The sequence below is a fragment of the Gopherus flavomarginatus genome, chromosome 12 (assembly GCF_025201925.1).
Source record: "Gopherus flavomarginatus isolate rGopFla2 chromosome 12, rGopFla2.mat.asm, whole genome shotgun sequence".
Classification (NCBI taxonomy): Eukaryota; Metazoa; Chordata; order Testudines; family Testudinidae; genus Gopherus; species Gopherus flavomarginatus.
Window position 1 is genome coordinate 44,224,740 of NC_066628.1, and position 16,503 is coordinate 44,241,242.

At 42.8% G+C, this 16,503-nt stretch overlaps 1 protein-coding gene across 7 annotated transcripts in view; it reads right to left on the reverse strand.

Annotated features, from left to right (window-relative positions):
- PECAM1 (platelet and endothelial cell adhesion molecule 1) overlaps positions 1-16,503 on the reverse strand; it is a 55,873-nt gene that overhangs the window by 31,650 nt on the left and 7,720 nt on the right. For all 7 annotated transcript variants that reach the window (XM_050919116.1, XM_050919119.1, XM_050919118.1 and 4 more), the window contains exons 4-8: positions 14,812-15,111; positions 12,289-12,558; positions 9,593-9,853; positions 8,002-8,289; positions 518-796 (exon numbers count right to left, since the gene is read on the reverse strand). In XM_050919116.1, the coding sequence (XP_050775073.1) occupies positions 518-796; positions 8,002-8,289; positions 9,593-9,853; positions 12,289-12,558; positions 14,812-15,111 (1,398 nt within the window). The remainder of the gene's footprint in view (positions 1-517; positions 797-8,001; positions 8,290-9,592; positions 9,854-12,288; positions 12,559-14,811; positions 15,112-16,503) is intronic.

Consider the following 16,503-nt stretch of genomic DNA (forward strand, 5'->3'; position numbering starts at 1 on the left):
GAGGAGTGCTTTTGCATTAGGCCAGAGTCCATGCTGCCTAAGTTGGTTTTCCTTGGATCCAAGAGCTAAGTCTTCCTGGGGTTTGTTCAGTCCAGAACACAATGGCACTGTTTTGGTTAGATGATGTTCCAAACCTTTCATGCTGTCCCCTACCAACAGCGCATGCACAATTCCAAGTGGCAATACAATCTAGTGGTGAAGTCCTTACCTACAGTCGTGGCCCTTTATAATTCTCCTTATCCCACAGGAAAGGAGTGATTGGTGTTTTTACCATGTACCAAGTGTTGCAATGGAATTCACCATGTAAGGCAGGAAATGCCCTGCAGAAGAGGAGGAATTTTAAAGGACCAGTACATTAAGATGCCTTCTTTCCTGTCATTTTAAAAAGTTACAGCTACTGTAAGAGATGCCAAGGTTCTGGTAATCCCAACATTACATGTAACGGTAGATTTGAGATAGACCTATTCCGGTAATATTCAGAGCAGTATAAGGATGTGCCATCAGGAGCATAGCTTACCTTTAACGGTTAGCAAGTTGCTTCGCTCAGTTACCATGGCTCTGTTGGAGGCTTCGCAAAAATATTTCCCTGCGTCCTGCTTGCTCAATGGTTTCTTCTGCCAGAGGATTCTGGTTTCCATTAGGCTTTCATAAATTAAAGGTGTCTGCTCGTTTTGTTTGAAAATTGTGAAGTTGATTGGCAAAGATCCTTCGCCTACAACGCAAAGAAAGTTGATCTCTCCACCATCTTCCACTTCCCCATGGGGTAAACTTCCAAAGCTTATATTCCTAACAGGAGCTGCAGATGAAGGCATGAGGAAAAGACATCATCAGGTTGTAAAATACTTTTGTAGAAATGCTTAGTTTGGCGCCACTTTATCTTTATGCCGGAGAAACTGACAACACATTGCACTTGTGTTCAGTTATTCCCATGCTCCTGGCCAGCCTCTGCTGGGGAGCAGTGCCCATTGCTCGAAAGAAACAAAAGCAGAGAAAGTCCGATCCAAAGACTATTAAAGTCAGTGGGAGTCTTTCCATAAACTTCAAAGGGTTTTTAATCAGGCCCTAAATTGGAAACAATTTAGATAGTATCTCTAGAAATAATCAACCAGATCCTCAGCTAGTGTAAATCAGCATAGTATCATTGGCTTAACTGGAGTTATTCTATTTTATATCAGCTAATAATCTGACACAATATCTGTAAATAATGTTTAGCAGATTTTTCAAATCAATTACTAGTGAATAAAAAGAACAGGAGTACTTGGGGCACCTTAGAAACTAACAAATTTACTTGAGCATAAACTTTTGTGGGCTACAGCCCACTTCATCGGATGCATGTAGTGGAAAATACAGTAGGAAGATATATATATACACAGAGAACATGAAACAATGAGTGTTACCATACACACTATAACAAGAGTGATATACCCCTCTGCCACGTACATTGGCCAAACCGGACAGTCTCTACGTAAAAGACTAAATGGACACAAATCAGATGTCAAGAATTATAACGTTCAAAAAGCAGTTGGAGAACACTTCAATCTCCCTGGTCACTCGATTACAGACCTAAAAGTCACAATATTACAACAAAAAAACTTAAAAAACAGACTCCAAGAGACGGCTGAATTGGAGTTAATTTGCAAACTGGACACCATTAAATTAGGCTTGAATAAAGACTGGGAGCAGATGGGTCATTACACAAACTAAAACTATTTCCCCATGTTTATTTTTCCCCCCCTACTGCTCCTCACACCTTCTTGTCAACTGCTGGAAATCGGCCATTTTCATTACCACTACAAAAAGTTTTTTTTCTCTCCTGCTGGTAATAGCTCACCTTAACAAGTCACTCTCGTTATAGTGTGTGTGATAACACCCTTTGTTTCATTTTCTCTGTGTTTTTTCCACTGCATGCATCTGATAAAGTGGGTTTTAGCCCACAAAAGCTTATGCTCAAATAAATTTGTTAGTCTCTAAGGTGCCACAAGTACTCCTGTTCTTTTTGCTGATACAGACTAACACGGCTGCTACTCTGAACCTACTAGTGAACGCTGGCAGCTAATGGACCAAGCTCTCCACTAGTGGAAGGAATAAGCCAAACGGCCCAGATTTCTCATTTTATAGTGTATAAAAAACCAAAAAAACAGGAAGTAAGAGATCAGTTACTGTATTACATGAATGTATTACATTTATTCAAATATAAAGTACTATAAATAACAGTATTTAGATTTGATGTTTTATTAGATATGCTAGTGCTTAAAAAGTTAACCTGAGAGGCAACTAGTGTATATTGATATTTTTTATATAATTAGATAAACAACAATGTATTTGTGTCATTAATCCAAAAAACTCCCTATATTAAAAGAACATCAATGTTGCAAAAGTCAAAAGGATCAGACGGTCAAAAGTTAGGAAATGCCACAATTCAGGTTTCCTGTGGAAACTGAATTCAGCATTAAGATACAGTCTTTATTGACAGGAACACATACTATTTATTCCACAAGATCTCTGTTGCATTCAGTGCACCAGATGAATAATACTGAATGGCTACCTGTGATGCATGGCTAGAAAGGGTTAAACATCCTGCAAAATAAGTAACCCACAGAGGACATGTGGGGGGATAATGTTTGTAGTTTTGTGTATTTACATATGTATGAGTACGGGCTGGACAATGTAATCAACAGTCCTTGTCTATGCTGTATTCTGATATAATTTAAATGATTTGAAAACACTGAATTTCTTGGTATTCATCTCTCTTTGAAATGTACTGTGAATGGTGGAGGAAAAGGCAAATGGCCTTATGTTAATTCATGTAGGTAAGTACCAGGGATGGACCTCCTTCAAAGTCATCCTAATTACCTTTTGTTCCTCTAGGAACTCCCAACCTGTCAAAGAAGCCATGAAATTGTATAAAAGATCCTTGGGTCCTGATTCTGTCATCTCAGATCTGCTTAGACTTCATCAGGGGAAGTTTGAGTCACAAGACTGAGGTCCCAGTTATGCTGGTACATCCTGAATATGAGATTTGGATATAGGACTATGACCTATGAACAGAATTCTAAAGAAACTCTTTGCAACTACAAAGCTCACCATCTCTGCTGTGAATCTGAACCTCAATGAACTGAACTCATATCTGTATGCATATTGATCTTTTAACCATACTCTCTCTCTTTTGTTTTTTAATAAATTTTAGTTTAGTTAATAGGAATTGGCTGTAGTGTGTATTTGAGTAAGATCTGAAACATTCATTAACCTGGGAGGTAATGTGTCTGATCCTTTGAGATCGGTAGAACCTTTTCTTTTATATGATGAAATAAGATTTACAGAAATGTTCATCATATCTGACGCGGATTCCTGGATGGAGGCCTGAGGCTGGACCACTTTAAGGGAACTGTGTTGTTTGGACTTCTGAGTAACCAGTAAGGTAATAAAGAAACTGTTTTATGCTGGTGAATCTAAGAATTGGAATATCCACCAGCTTTTTGGGGTTTGGCTGCTGCATTCTTTACAGTTCACCCTAATTAAGTGACCACAGCTGGCTCCCCACCAGGACCCCTGTCACAGTGGCGTAGTCGTGCTTGGATACACATTACTGCAGGTTAATTGGGTTTTTGGATCAGAACCACACGCTTGTCAAAATTAAATTTTGATATTGGAAAGTTTAAGGGTTAAAAATCAGTTACAGTGAGTGACCCATGGTCAAGCTCCTGACAGAAAAAGCCTGGAAGAATTGTGCTTACAGAGAGGGATGTATTTTAAGCAAAAGGCCCTAGAGCAGGAACTGAAAAATCTGTTAATTGCCAGTAATAAGGAAGCAGATCCAGAGAAAATGCTTTTAGTGAGAAACTAGCAGCTAGAATTTGAACAAAAGCAAAAAATAGCTGATATGGAAGGAGAAGCTGCTGAAAGAGAACGCCCATGTTTTGAACGTGAACAAAGAATGGCACATATTCGACTGCAAGAACTAGAAGCTAAGGCAAAAGTGGAACGACTTAAGCTCCAGCTCAAGAGAATCAAGGAACAACAGGAACTATATCATCCTGAAAAGCCAGCTCCTCTCAACAGCAAGGACGGGGATAAAATCTATCCAGTTTTGGTATGTTGTTTGACTCTAAGCAGTTGTCTGTGCATAACCACGTTTACCCCAACACTGCCATCTTTCATGTAAATGCTTTTACTGTGATGAAGGTAACCCCATAACTTGTGCAGAGAATGTAAAAGTCAATGGTAAAAGCTGTTTACGGCAAATTACAGGTAACATCACTCTTGTTAAAGCAGATCTTGTCAAAAAGGAAGATTATTTACCAAATAAAAGTGTGACATAAATCAGTCACAGGAAAGAAGTAATCCTGAACCTGTGTCTACTAGGAGCAAGGATTTGCCTATGGAGGGTTTCTCCAAATGTTTGTCTGAGGAAGATAGCGGTTTGTCTGTGCAAAGAAGCAGAGCATATGTGGAAAAAATTCCTACGTGTCTGTCCGGTATCTCAGAAGTAAATCTGACATTAGATAAGGCTCAGGGAAACGTTTCTCTAGAGCAAATTAAAGTTGGTGTTCAGGTTAAAGCCCTAACTGAGAAAAGGAAAGGGTACAGTCTTGGTGAATGATGAATTGTTGGCAATGTGAATGTAAGCCTGAAAAAGGTAGAAATGATTTGTTTAAAGCAGCTCAGTGTATTGAGACTCTACCTTTAAGAAATAGCAGTTTATCTGTTAAGAGAGGGCAACTCAAAGTTTAGATGAGCTGATGGCTTTGTCTAATCAGCAGTTTGGGAAGACAAGGTTAGTGGAACATGAGTATCCCTATACCTTGCCTGTTACCAGTGTGGAGAATTGTGACAGTGAAGGAAATGCTCCTGTGTCTGTTAGGGGGTAATGATTTGCCCATGAAGAGAGCTACCCCAATCTCCAAGCAATTGTTTGCGATCAGCCATGTGTGCTGGAACAAAGGAAGTGGAATCCCAAGCTGTTTGTCTGTTAAAGGAGAATGTTCTCCAGCTCTTTTCTGTTTGTAGAGCGGACAGAAGAAGCCTGTCAGCCTATGATGGTTGAAAATTTATCAGCTGACCCAGAATTGATTCTGGATACAACTAAAACCCAGGAAGGAAGTGGTCCTGAATTTGTGTCTGCTAGAGATGATGACATTGTAACCAAGTTGCATCCAGTTAATGTCATAAATAGCTCCCAGAGAACAAGCAATTCTGGTGCTTCTATTTTGTCTGTTGCTAGTGTGTTGCTGGGTAAAGATATGACAACCTTGTCTGATCAGGGTGATATCACATCTAGGGCACAAAGAAAGCATGTAGGTAATTTGACTGTGTTACCCACTGACAGTGTGGAAAATTGTAAAAAGGAAGAGAATGCTTCTAATCTTGTGACTATGACGTCTAGCAGTTTACCTGAAAGGGTGTTTTGTGAAAATCCTCCTGATGGGACAGAGGTGATTCTGGATATAAGTACCAAAGGGGTAGCTGTGTTAGTCTGTAGCCACAAAAACACAAGGAGTCCAGTGGCACCTTAAAGACTAAAAGATTTATTTGGGCATAAGCTTTCATAGGTAAAAAACCCACTTCTTCAGATGCATCTTTAAGTAAGCAGTCTGTGACACAGGTACTGAGGAAAGATTGGGTTACTGGTTTTTCAGAGCAGAACAGTCTTATGATGGAACTCACAAGAATGCAGGGGAGAGTAGGCAAACTCTCACCTTTAGACACTGCGTTTGCTGGGTCTCTCTTTAAAACAGAGTCCAGCCTCTAAGTTGCTCATGGTGGTAGATTCACAAGCAAGCATGCAGGAGAGTGTCTGTGGTAGATGTTCATAGCACAGAGGGGCTGCAGTTGGTGAACACATCTAGCCAGGAAAGGAATTCCTGTGAGCAGGAAATTTCAGTTTTCAACCTTCTAGGAAAAAAAAGGGGGAGGAGGGGAGGACCCAATCCTGCTGAGTGTCCAGCCTTGGAACTGCTACTAGTTAAGGATTTGAAAACTAGTAAACAAGCTAGTGTCTCTGTTGATGCAAATAATCTGACTGACTGGGGGGAGAAAGACTTGTCCGTAGCCATTATCAAAGAGGACTCACCCAGCCAGCCAATGGAGTCTGTTACACAAAAGAGTTCTGATTTTGACCCTACTGGACAGGGAGGAAGGGAAAGATTAAACTTTTCAAATAAAAGCCACAGGTTAACACTAAAATACCAAAACCCCATGGAAGTGGTTAAACTGAAAGCCTGTGTAAAGGAAGACCCTGAGGTCAAGAAAAAGCTACAGAGATTTTAAAGGGATAGTGAACAAGCTGACCTAAAGAATGATTTGTCTAAACCAAAGGCTTGGCATAACAAAATAGAGTTGTAAATATACACTTGTGATTAAACTGATGTTATTGCTAATAACTGTAACTAACTTGTTGCTGATACCAAGAACTGTAAAAATGTACAATGTGCATGGTTTTTTGGAAAAACCCTTGAACATGTTGGGGGTGATACATAAGAACTCATTCTGTTGTAAAAGCCTTTATAGGTATACTGTTTCATTACATGACAACACACACTATGTTAAATGGCCCGGTGATACGGTTATTTCTCAGTTAGTGCCTGTATCGAATCTTGAAACTGTCCACAGCAGAAAAACCGCTACAAGCTTGAAGTGCTGTGCCCAAAGGGAAACTGAGATACAACACCACAGCCTTCAGGGCTGAATGCCAGAATAAGCACTCTCTGAAGAACATTAATGGCTATGTTAAGTCAACACATAGACCAAACCCTGGAATCACTAAAGTGTTTCACAAAGTATGGGCTAAGTTTTTGGCTGGGGCCAAAGCATGCATCAATAATTTGGCCTCACAAAGAATTCAATGTAACCACAGCTCATACCAAGGTTGGAAGGTATTTAAGGTGTATCCAGGAGCTCTAATTTCACCCTTCCACACCAGTCTCACATTGGGGGTGCGACGCATGGCTTGGACCCCAGTCACACTACCTATTCAATATTTCTTTGAACATGTGACCCTATGTCTTATTTAATGCATGCCATACAAATCCTGCATATAATACAGAATAATTAAATTTTTTAGCTGGCTTAGTATCTGAGTGCATCCTTTCTCTTTTGGCAATTCCCTGCTTCATTCACTACACACATTTCTGAAACAAATAAGAACCGCCATCTCATTCACTACACAGCCCTAATTTGTCTCCAGATCAGACCCACTGAATGAGGCAGGGTTTTTGTAGGAAAAAAGTAGCACAGGATGTCATTAAAGACTGTATCAGAATACATATGCACAAGGGGGATGAATTAAGGTTACCCAGGAAGGGGTCTTGGGGCAGAGTGTGGGCAGGGCCACACGATGCTGTTTGGGGAGGCACAGCCTACCCCTCCCTTCGATACCCACCATCTCAGTGAGAGGACACAGCTGTTCAACTCTCCAGACTGTGCTTATGGGAATGGCAGAATTACATAGGAATTTCACTAGGACACTTGGAGCTAACATGCACTGTCATTGTCAAGGGCCACCACGAGAACAGTTCTGCATATGTAAAAATACATTTAATCCACACTGCCTAAAAAAGATGCAAAAGTTGGGCCTGATCCTCCAGCTCTTATTCATTAACTTCAGTGGGACTATTCCAATCAGTAAGAAACACAGGACTGGACCCATATTTATAGTTTCAAAGACTTAAGAACAAGTCATTTTGTTTTGCAGTAAGCCTAAATTCAATAAGGACATTTAAAAGTCACAGCTAACATGTGACGGGTATTTTTCCATTAAAATAAAAATGGCTGTGGTTGATTTGATCCAGTTTCCTAGTAGAATTTTTGCACTGTAGACCACCAAAAAGTGTTCTGAGGTTCAGAGCCTCAAGTATTTTATAATTTGCCTGAAAAAAAGATTTAATATAAACTTCAGTCCAATCTGTGCAGTCCACCACACGCTATTACAGACATTTTCAAAATTAAAATGCTCACTCATCTAACTTTCTCAATAACAGCAGCTGAACAGTTAGTTGGGCTTACCTATCACCGTGATGTTCATCTTGTAGCTACTTTTGTTTGCATAGGAGTGACGGTTGCTAGCTTCGCATCTGTATTCTCTCAGACTATTTAATTTAGTTTGTCTGTCCCTGAATTCGGCATATGTATTATTATATACTGTGATGGTGTCAATAAGTCTGTTTCCTCTGTAGAGCGTATAGTTTATAGGTGGAGTTCCAAACATGGACTGACAGCGTAGGAGTAAGGTCTCCCCTAACACCATCTCCATGGATGAGTTGGCAACAGAAAGAACTGGCTCTGAAACTGGAGCTAAAAGAAATAAAAACGGTTATTGAAGAAGTTGTATCGAGGTAAGTCTGGTACCAGTAGTTACTAAAGACTGCCATATTAATTTATACATGATATGTAAAATATATGCTACCTATTTAGCATCCACAGATTGCTTATACTTTTATTCCAAGGGATAAAGAAAGCTACCCACATTGGCTTCACGGGTGTACTGCTAGCAAACAACTTGATTTCCCTGTGGTGCAGTCCTCCATGACCAAGATACCTTCTGCCTCCTACTGAGATCTGGGAAGACTGCTGGAAGGGGGTGGGGCAGAGAGGAGCTAAATCAAAGGAGAAGCTGATGGAGTTTCAGATAAAAACTAGTGACTGAAAATGGTATGAAAAGTATGTCCAGCTACTGAGAAAGGTAACGTGAGGTAGGATGGAGGAGAAAGTCATTGGGAAAGGGATGCAGCAAACCTTTGAAGGGAGTGACAGGGCATGGAAATGAGAAGACATGCTAATTTCCTTCTCTACTTATGGCTTGCCCTGGAAAAAGTGAACCAGTTTGCATCAGTACAAAACTCGTTCTGTATGTCTAGAGCAGGGGTGGGCAAACTTTTTGGCCTGAGGGCCACATCTAGGTATGGAAATTGTATGGCGGGCCATGAATGCTCACAAAATTGGGGGTTGGGATGTGGGCTCTGGCTGGGAGTGTAGGTTCTGGGGTGGGGCTCAGGATGAGGGGTTGGGGTGCAGGAGGGTGCTCCAGGCTGGGACTGAGGGGTTCGGCGGGTGGGTTGGGGCAAGGAGGGGACAGAGGTGCAAGTTCTGGGCGGCGCTTAGTTCAAGCAGCTCCCAGAAGCAGTGGCATGTCTCCCCTTTGGCTCCTATGCTGTGCACAGCCAGGCAGCTCTACACCCTGCCCGGTCTGCAGGCACTTGGGGCAGGGGCAGAGTGCGGAGCCCCCTGGCTGCCCCTACATGTAGGAGCCAGAGGGGGGAAATGCTGCTGCTTCCAGAAGCCACGCAGAGTGGGGCAAGCCCCTGACCCCACTCCCTGGCTGGAGTGCCAGAACAGGGCAAGCCCTGGACCCGCCTCCACAGCGGGAGCTCGAGGGCCGGATTAAAACATCTAGAGGGCTGGATGCGGCCCCCGGGCCGTAGTTTGCCCACCCCAGTCTAGAGACTACAAGAAAGTTACAGAGTGTTGCTTGCTGTTTGCAAACACTGCAGATGCCATTTTAATTTAAGGGTTACAGCCTGACTCTGCAAACCACTAGACTACTGAGGTGCTCAAGTGTTTTGCAGAACTGGGCCCTTATATCTCCTTATCAACTCACCGTAAACAGTTATCTGTATAGGGTTACTCTCCTTGATGATTCCTTTTATCTCAGCCCTACAAACATAGGACCCGGTGTCATTCACCTGGGCTTGAATAGTGACGTTGCTGGAAGTTTTCAATAAGATGCCATTCTCCGGAGGTCTCTTTACGATAGAGAAGTTTGCTTTAGGGGAGCCATTAATATGGCACCACAGGCTTAAGCTCTTATTTTCATCCAGGTCAGTAGAAGAGGGAGTCAATATTGGCTTGGCAAACAACTCTACCAAAAATATAGAGAATGAATAGAATTAATTCAGGTTGAGCATAAGGGCAAAGTAGCTACATTTCCCATACTATTCGAGGGGAAGGACACAATGAAATGAGGAACTGTTCGTGGTGTATTAGCTATTTTTATCCACCAGCTTGGTAGTGATACATAGACTATTGCCATCCCAGGGCAACTCCTTTGTGGTCTGAAGTGGCCCTGCAGGCACCCTGTCTCAATTTCCCAGAATAATCCAGTCATAGTCAAGGTCTTTGAAATAATATCCCTCTCAATATAATTCAGCTCCCAAAAAGGCCCTTTTCTGTTCACCTCTCAAGTTTAGAGCCTCCTTCTTGGGACTTTGTTCCAGCCCTGGCCTCCCTAGCCTGTAGACTCTCCCCTCAAGTTCAGTGGTTTCCCAGCCTTCCTTCCTAAGGCTCTGTCCAGGCCGAGCTCTTCTCTCCCCGTCACCAACTCCTCCTTCAGCCAGCTCCTCCCTTGACTGGCCTTGGAGCCTTCTTTTGAGTCACCCTCCAGTAAGAGTCAGGCTCTTGATCTTCTCCAGGTGAGTCTAATAACCCCAAAACCTTTCTCTGCTAGCTGGGAGAGATGGGAGCCTTGCCTCTCCCACTCTACAAGGCTCCTGGTCCCAGACCCTTTAAGGAACAATGGTCTGGGATGGCCCTAAACCATTCCTTTCAGGCACTAACTTCTCCTTGGGACCATCTTCCTCTCTCCCTACGACTGCTTCAGTCGCTTCCCTGGACATACAAAATTGTACAGAAGTACCTCTTTACAAGGCACAACAAATCCTTGGCCACAAGCAATGGATACAACAGTTGCTAAATGAATCGCACACATACAGCATGGGGGGTAGAACCAGTTCCTTCAGCTCCAAAAACACATGCTACAACTACCCAAGCTAAAGGAGTATCTCCAAGAGCTGTGGTAATACTGATGTGACTTTCTGACCACTAAAGAGAAACACAATCACAAACCCTTGAGCAGGTCTGACGTCCCTTCCAGGATGAGGCAGCAGAGACACACAAACATATTTAAGAACGCATATGACATGCACCATACCCCACCCCACCCCAGTTAGCCAAAGCAGATGTCAGCACCACATGGAATCCAGGAATTAATGTGGGTAGATTAATCTCCAACCTAGAATTTAGGCTAGAAGTATCACAAGAACAGGTTCTGGTGACAGATTTCTTGGGGGAGTGCTTGCCAGACTGTAAATTGGCAAAAACAACCTCTCTCATGGTATTTTAGCACTTTTGTCTGCAGACATAGCTAAAGCCAAGGAGCGCATATGAAAATGGACAATAGTGAAATGGCCAAAAGCTTTTTCTGAACCCCCATGAAAATAGTTCAGTTTGAGTTCTTGGTGAGGGTCCAGATTTGGTTCTTTCTTTATCCAAAAAGGTTCACCTGCCCTTGTCTTAAGCCAGAAGGACAATTATTTAAAAAGAATAGAGCAGAGAAATTACTACAGTGATGGTTGATGACATAAGAGCCTAGATTAAACTGATTAAATAAAACAGATATTCAACCAATCTGCGCATGATGCTGGCCACATGGGCATATGGATATTCTGCACATTACATTATTAAAATCCTAGGGAATCCTCATTCATTATAACATAAGAAGAAAAACAATAATAGCTCATGCAATGACCCAACTTGTGTGTGGCACCACTGTCCTCTGCTGGATGAAATGAGAATTGCTGAACTGCAAGTCATAGACTTTACACTGCAAGCAGCGTAAGAAGATTCTCCTTTAGCTGAAGTTATAGAGTGGTGTGTTTTTGGAGCAGATGGATATGTTTAACCCCATTGTCGCTGTGAAGTTCCAAATGGCCATGGCATGCAGTTTAATGATAACCATGAAATGCCGGGGGCCATGGATTTATCAGTACCTTCTACTGGTATGGCACTTTACGTTTCCAGAGTACTTTATTAACGTCCCTGAAAAATATTACCGTCCTCATTCTACCACTGGAGCAAACTGAAGGACAGAGAGGATAAGGGTCCATATAGACTACAGAACAGCCTATGTTCAAAACTTGGTGGATTTATCATGGCTGGACTATGGCCCTTCTCTAACATGGCTGCTCTTGCCATTGTGGATGAGACCAAACCATTTTATCATCAGGATTTTTTTTTTTAAATATCACTCTTTCCCCCCACAGCCCTAAGTTAATTTGGTCACCTTTGTAGTATAAACGGAATCTTTGCTGAAGGACAAGCAGTGGTCAGGCCCAGATCCTCAAAGTTATCTATGTGCCTGTCTCCCATTGAAATCAGTGGGAGTTAGACACCTAAATACCTTTGAGCATCTGAGCCTCAGTGTTAGCCAGGATTAGAACTTGGGAATTCTTTCAGGAAATGTACATATGAGTGTCACCCTCCTAAGCAAACAAGATCTAGAATTAACAGTGCTCCTACCTGACACAACAATGTTCATGCTGGTGGTTTTGGACACTCTCCCCAGTTCTACTTTGCATGTGTAATTGCCATTGTGCTCCACTGTGGCTATTGCAGAGTAGGTCACAGAATTCTGACCTTGTGTACTGTTCAGTATCCTTCTGTCTTTCTGGATGAGGATTTCAATTTCATATGGACGGGCTAGAATTGTTGTGCACACAATGTCAATTCTGTCTCCTTCTGTAACATTCCATGGGGACTTGGATGTCAGTTTAGGATGTGAAAACGGTTCTGAAAGGCAATAAATATAAAGCCATCATGACATTAACCTTCTCTTTTTTAAAAGAAAGTATTTGCCTGGGTGGGTAAGGAATTCACATCGTTGCTGCTCCTATTGTTTGGCTAGATCCCCTTTTCTGCACAGCTGCATTAACAAGAAAGCAAAGCATCAGTTCACATGGTGAACGCTCTGTCTACAATCTTTTTATTTTAAATTGAAGCTTAGCTTTTAAGAGAACTCAGCTACACTTGCAGAAAGACTCCAATAATTTTTGAACCTGCAATTTTTCATCATCTTTGCTAATGACAATAAACAATGGTGTACGGTGTTAGACACAGATGTATGTGCTGTATATGAATCAAGACTCACATTTCTCTTGGGAACCAGTCCTTCAACTTACTGAGCACCCACAACTTCAACTAAAGTGATAGGTGGGCACATAGTAATCAGCTGACCTAACAGCACAGATCAAAACACATTCGAATCTAACCCTGATGACATAACATTTGAATCCTGAACACTGATGCCATTTGGGGGCATATGGATCCAGGGTTTAAGTTCATACCTATCTGCCCTCCAGTAAACCAGGAAACAGATCTGCTCTGTCCCTTACAAATACTGCAGAATTCTCATACAGTCTCACAAGGGACTATGTTTTTAACTGAAAACAATATCACCATTTCAAGATGTCCATGTTTTCAACCCAGGCAAACAAATTATAAGAATTACAAGCGGTTACAGGGAACCCCTGACAGAGGAGCCCTCCTGCGGACAAGCGCAGTGATACACAGCCACAGTCCACCTCAGTGTCCCCTTCATCCACCCGTGCAAAGGAATATTGTCTCTGTGGCAAATTCAAACCCTTTTTTTCCACATAAAGTGTCACAATCAACAGATCCCTTGTAGTAAAAACAATTCCTCTCAAAACCACACAGTAAAACAAGGTTACGAGGCAGCAGCTCTTCAGTCCCAAAGCTCACTGTTCACAGGTCACCCACCTGAGAGTCATTCTCTGCCCCAGCTCCCCTATTCCAGGGCCCCACTCTCCAAGCATCTACCTGAGAGTCCTAACACCCGCTTCTCTTCCACACGGCTTTTGTAACCCTAAGTCAGGTCTCCTGCAAGAGAGCTCCCCAGTGGTCCACTCCTCAGGCCTCCTTCTGTGAGTCCTACCCCTGCTCCTGGGGGCCTCCCTCCAGAGCCAACCCCTTGCTTCTGGGTCCAGCTTATACTGACTGAATGGTTCTTCTCCTCATTCCTAAGGCCTCTGCATAAATTTTCCTGAAACTTGGCAGGGTTCCCCAACTCTAGCCAGTCTCCCCAACAGCTTTCCTCACAATTCATCACCAGCAACTGACAGTTACTGCTCTCCTTCCGGTCTCCTGCAGTTCTTTCCCTCTGGCCACTTGCTGCTGCTGTCCGTCTGTCTCTCCTCTGTTCTCAGGCAGCATTCACCTGCCCCTTCCTGACTCTCTCTCAGGGTACGTCTACACTTCAAGCTGAGGGTGTGATTTCCAGATCAAGGAGACATACTTGCACAAGAATCCTAAAAATAGCCACAGTGCTACAAGCAGTGGGAGAGGCTACTGCCCCGAGTATGTACCTATGGTCCTGGGTGGGTATGTGCTGGGCTAGCCCTTCCCACCACTTGAACTGCCATGGCTATGCTCCGTTTTTAGCATACTAACTCAATCACAGCTAGCATGTGTATGCCTCCTCAAGATGGAAACCGCATCCCCAGCTCAAAATGCAGACATGCCCTCAGTCTATTCTCAAGCAGCTCTCCCCTGCCCCTTCCTGGCCTCTTACAGGGGTCAGTCACCCTATGACACAAGCAAAGAAATGTAAGGGCACAAACTAAGGGCGTGTCTACACTACAAAATTAAGTCAACCTGACTTATGTCAACATAGAGCTGCCACAGTAATTACATCACTTGTGTGTGTGAACACTTTGCTGCTTGTGTCAGCAGTGCATGTCCTCACCAGGAGCGCTTTCACCAACTGAACTGTCAGTGTGGGGCATCTTCTGAAAGCCAGCAACTGTTGATGTAAGCAACACAGTGTCTACACTGACACTGTGTCTACCTAACTACATTGATGTTGACTCTATGCCTGTCATGGAGGTGGAATTACTCAGTCGGTGTAGCAGGAGAGTTATGTCAGTGGGAGTGAAATTTTAGTGTAGACTCTTACATAGTTAGATTGACATAAGCTGCCTTGCATAGACCTAACTCTATAGAATAGACCAGGCCTAAGCCACTTACCCACAACTGTAACAATTGTCATGTTACTGGGCTCTGACGTTTCAGAACCGAATACTGAATTAACCCGGGCAATACATTGAAAACGCAATATTCGATCCCTCTCTTCAACAGGAAATTCAACAGATGCAAAGTTTTCTTTTAATTCTTGCTTCCTTTTCTCTTGTGACTGTTGATTGGATGATATTTTATTGAACAAGAAAATGAAGGGAGGCTTTTCTTCTGGTACTTCACACCGTAAAGTCACAACTTCACCCTCCGTTACTTCTCTTTTCAGGGCAGTCAGTTTTGGCTGGCACAGCCCTTTGGAAAAGAAAACAAGCAAATATAATTAGACAGACCTAAAGCAGAGACTATCTATGACAATTGTGTTAGTGGTTATTTTAATGGACAGGCAGAAACAATCTGATCCCAGACCCAGGACAGATTTTTACAGCTGACCAAAGTCTGGAATTGGCCATCCGGGAACTTCAGGGTAACTTTTTGCTGCGTGGATGGACACTCCAATGATACTGCTGTAACTAGCGAATCAAGACCTCTCTCATCCCATATCTCTGCATCATTGGACATCCCACAGTGCACTTTCCTAGCTAACTTAGGCTATGCTTGCTCTGGGTGCGTTCTACCACTATATTGTACTGGCAAAGCATTCCCAGCATGAATGCAACTCTACCAATAAAGCTGCTGATATTTGGGGCTTTTTCTTATATAGACTCCTATTACACCCTCCTCACCCTACCCCCGTCCCGATTTTTCACATTTGCTATCTGGTCACCCTACTGGGGTTCCAGAGTAAGTTACATGACTGAGTTTTATTCGTGTCCATACTGTATGAGTTTTCACACAGCGCTGACCCCACATGCAGTGTCCTGTCCCAGCGGGCACTGGGCTCAGTGTAAAACCTGGGAATGATTTTCTGCGGCAGCCTCTTCTGAGGATGCTCCAAAGTCCTGGTCAGGAATCTGGAGGGGCCATTTCTAAGACATTACGGAAAGCTCCCCCTCAGCTGTGAGTGTGTTCCATAATAACAAGAGATAAGCAGACTTTAAAATGAAATGAGCATCACTCTAGTACAATCCAGATGCCCTTTTACACACTACAACTGGAGGATATGAAGTATACAGAGGAAGACTGAAATCATCTCTATGTTACTAAAATTAATCATTTAATGGTAGAAATGCAAGAAATAACTGTGAGTGGTAATGTTCACATCTGACATAGGCATGTTGCTTTGAACCAGTATAGGCTTGATCTCTGTCCTTGCCTTTTTGTTTATAGGTGGAAAGAAAGGAAGCTTAGTTCTTCTTGAGTAAACCTGTATTAACGTGTGTAAACTGGCTGCTTATGTGTGTAAGTAACTTGACGTACAGAGACATCAACTGCATACAAATCTGCGGCTTCTGAGGGCAGCCGCTGTATGCTTTGTTGAACATGTGGCCCTGAATTCATGAGACAGGCCATGTAACAGAAATGTCTCCACTCCTGTATCCCCCATCCCTGTATTAAGCAAGAACCATGGTAGAATCAACCTGGACAGGAGCCCTTTGGAAGTGCTGCACTCAGTAATGGCACTATGTTTGAAGCACGAAGGTCACCCTTCTTCATCAATGTTTTTAGCTCCTACACTTGAACAAGCAACAGGGAAAACTTGATTTCCCCATTTGACTATTGGAACTGGGGGTACTGGCCCTTTAA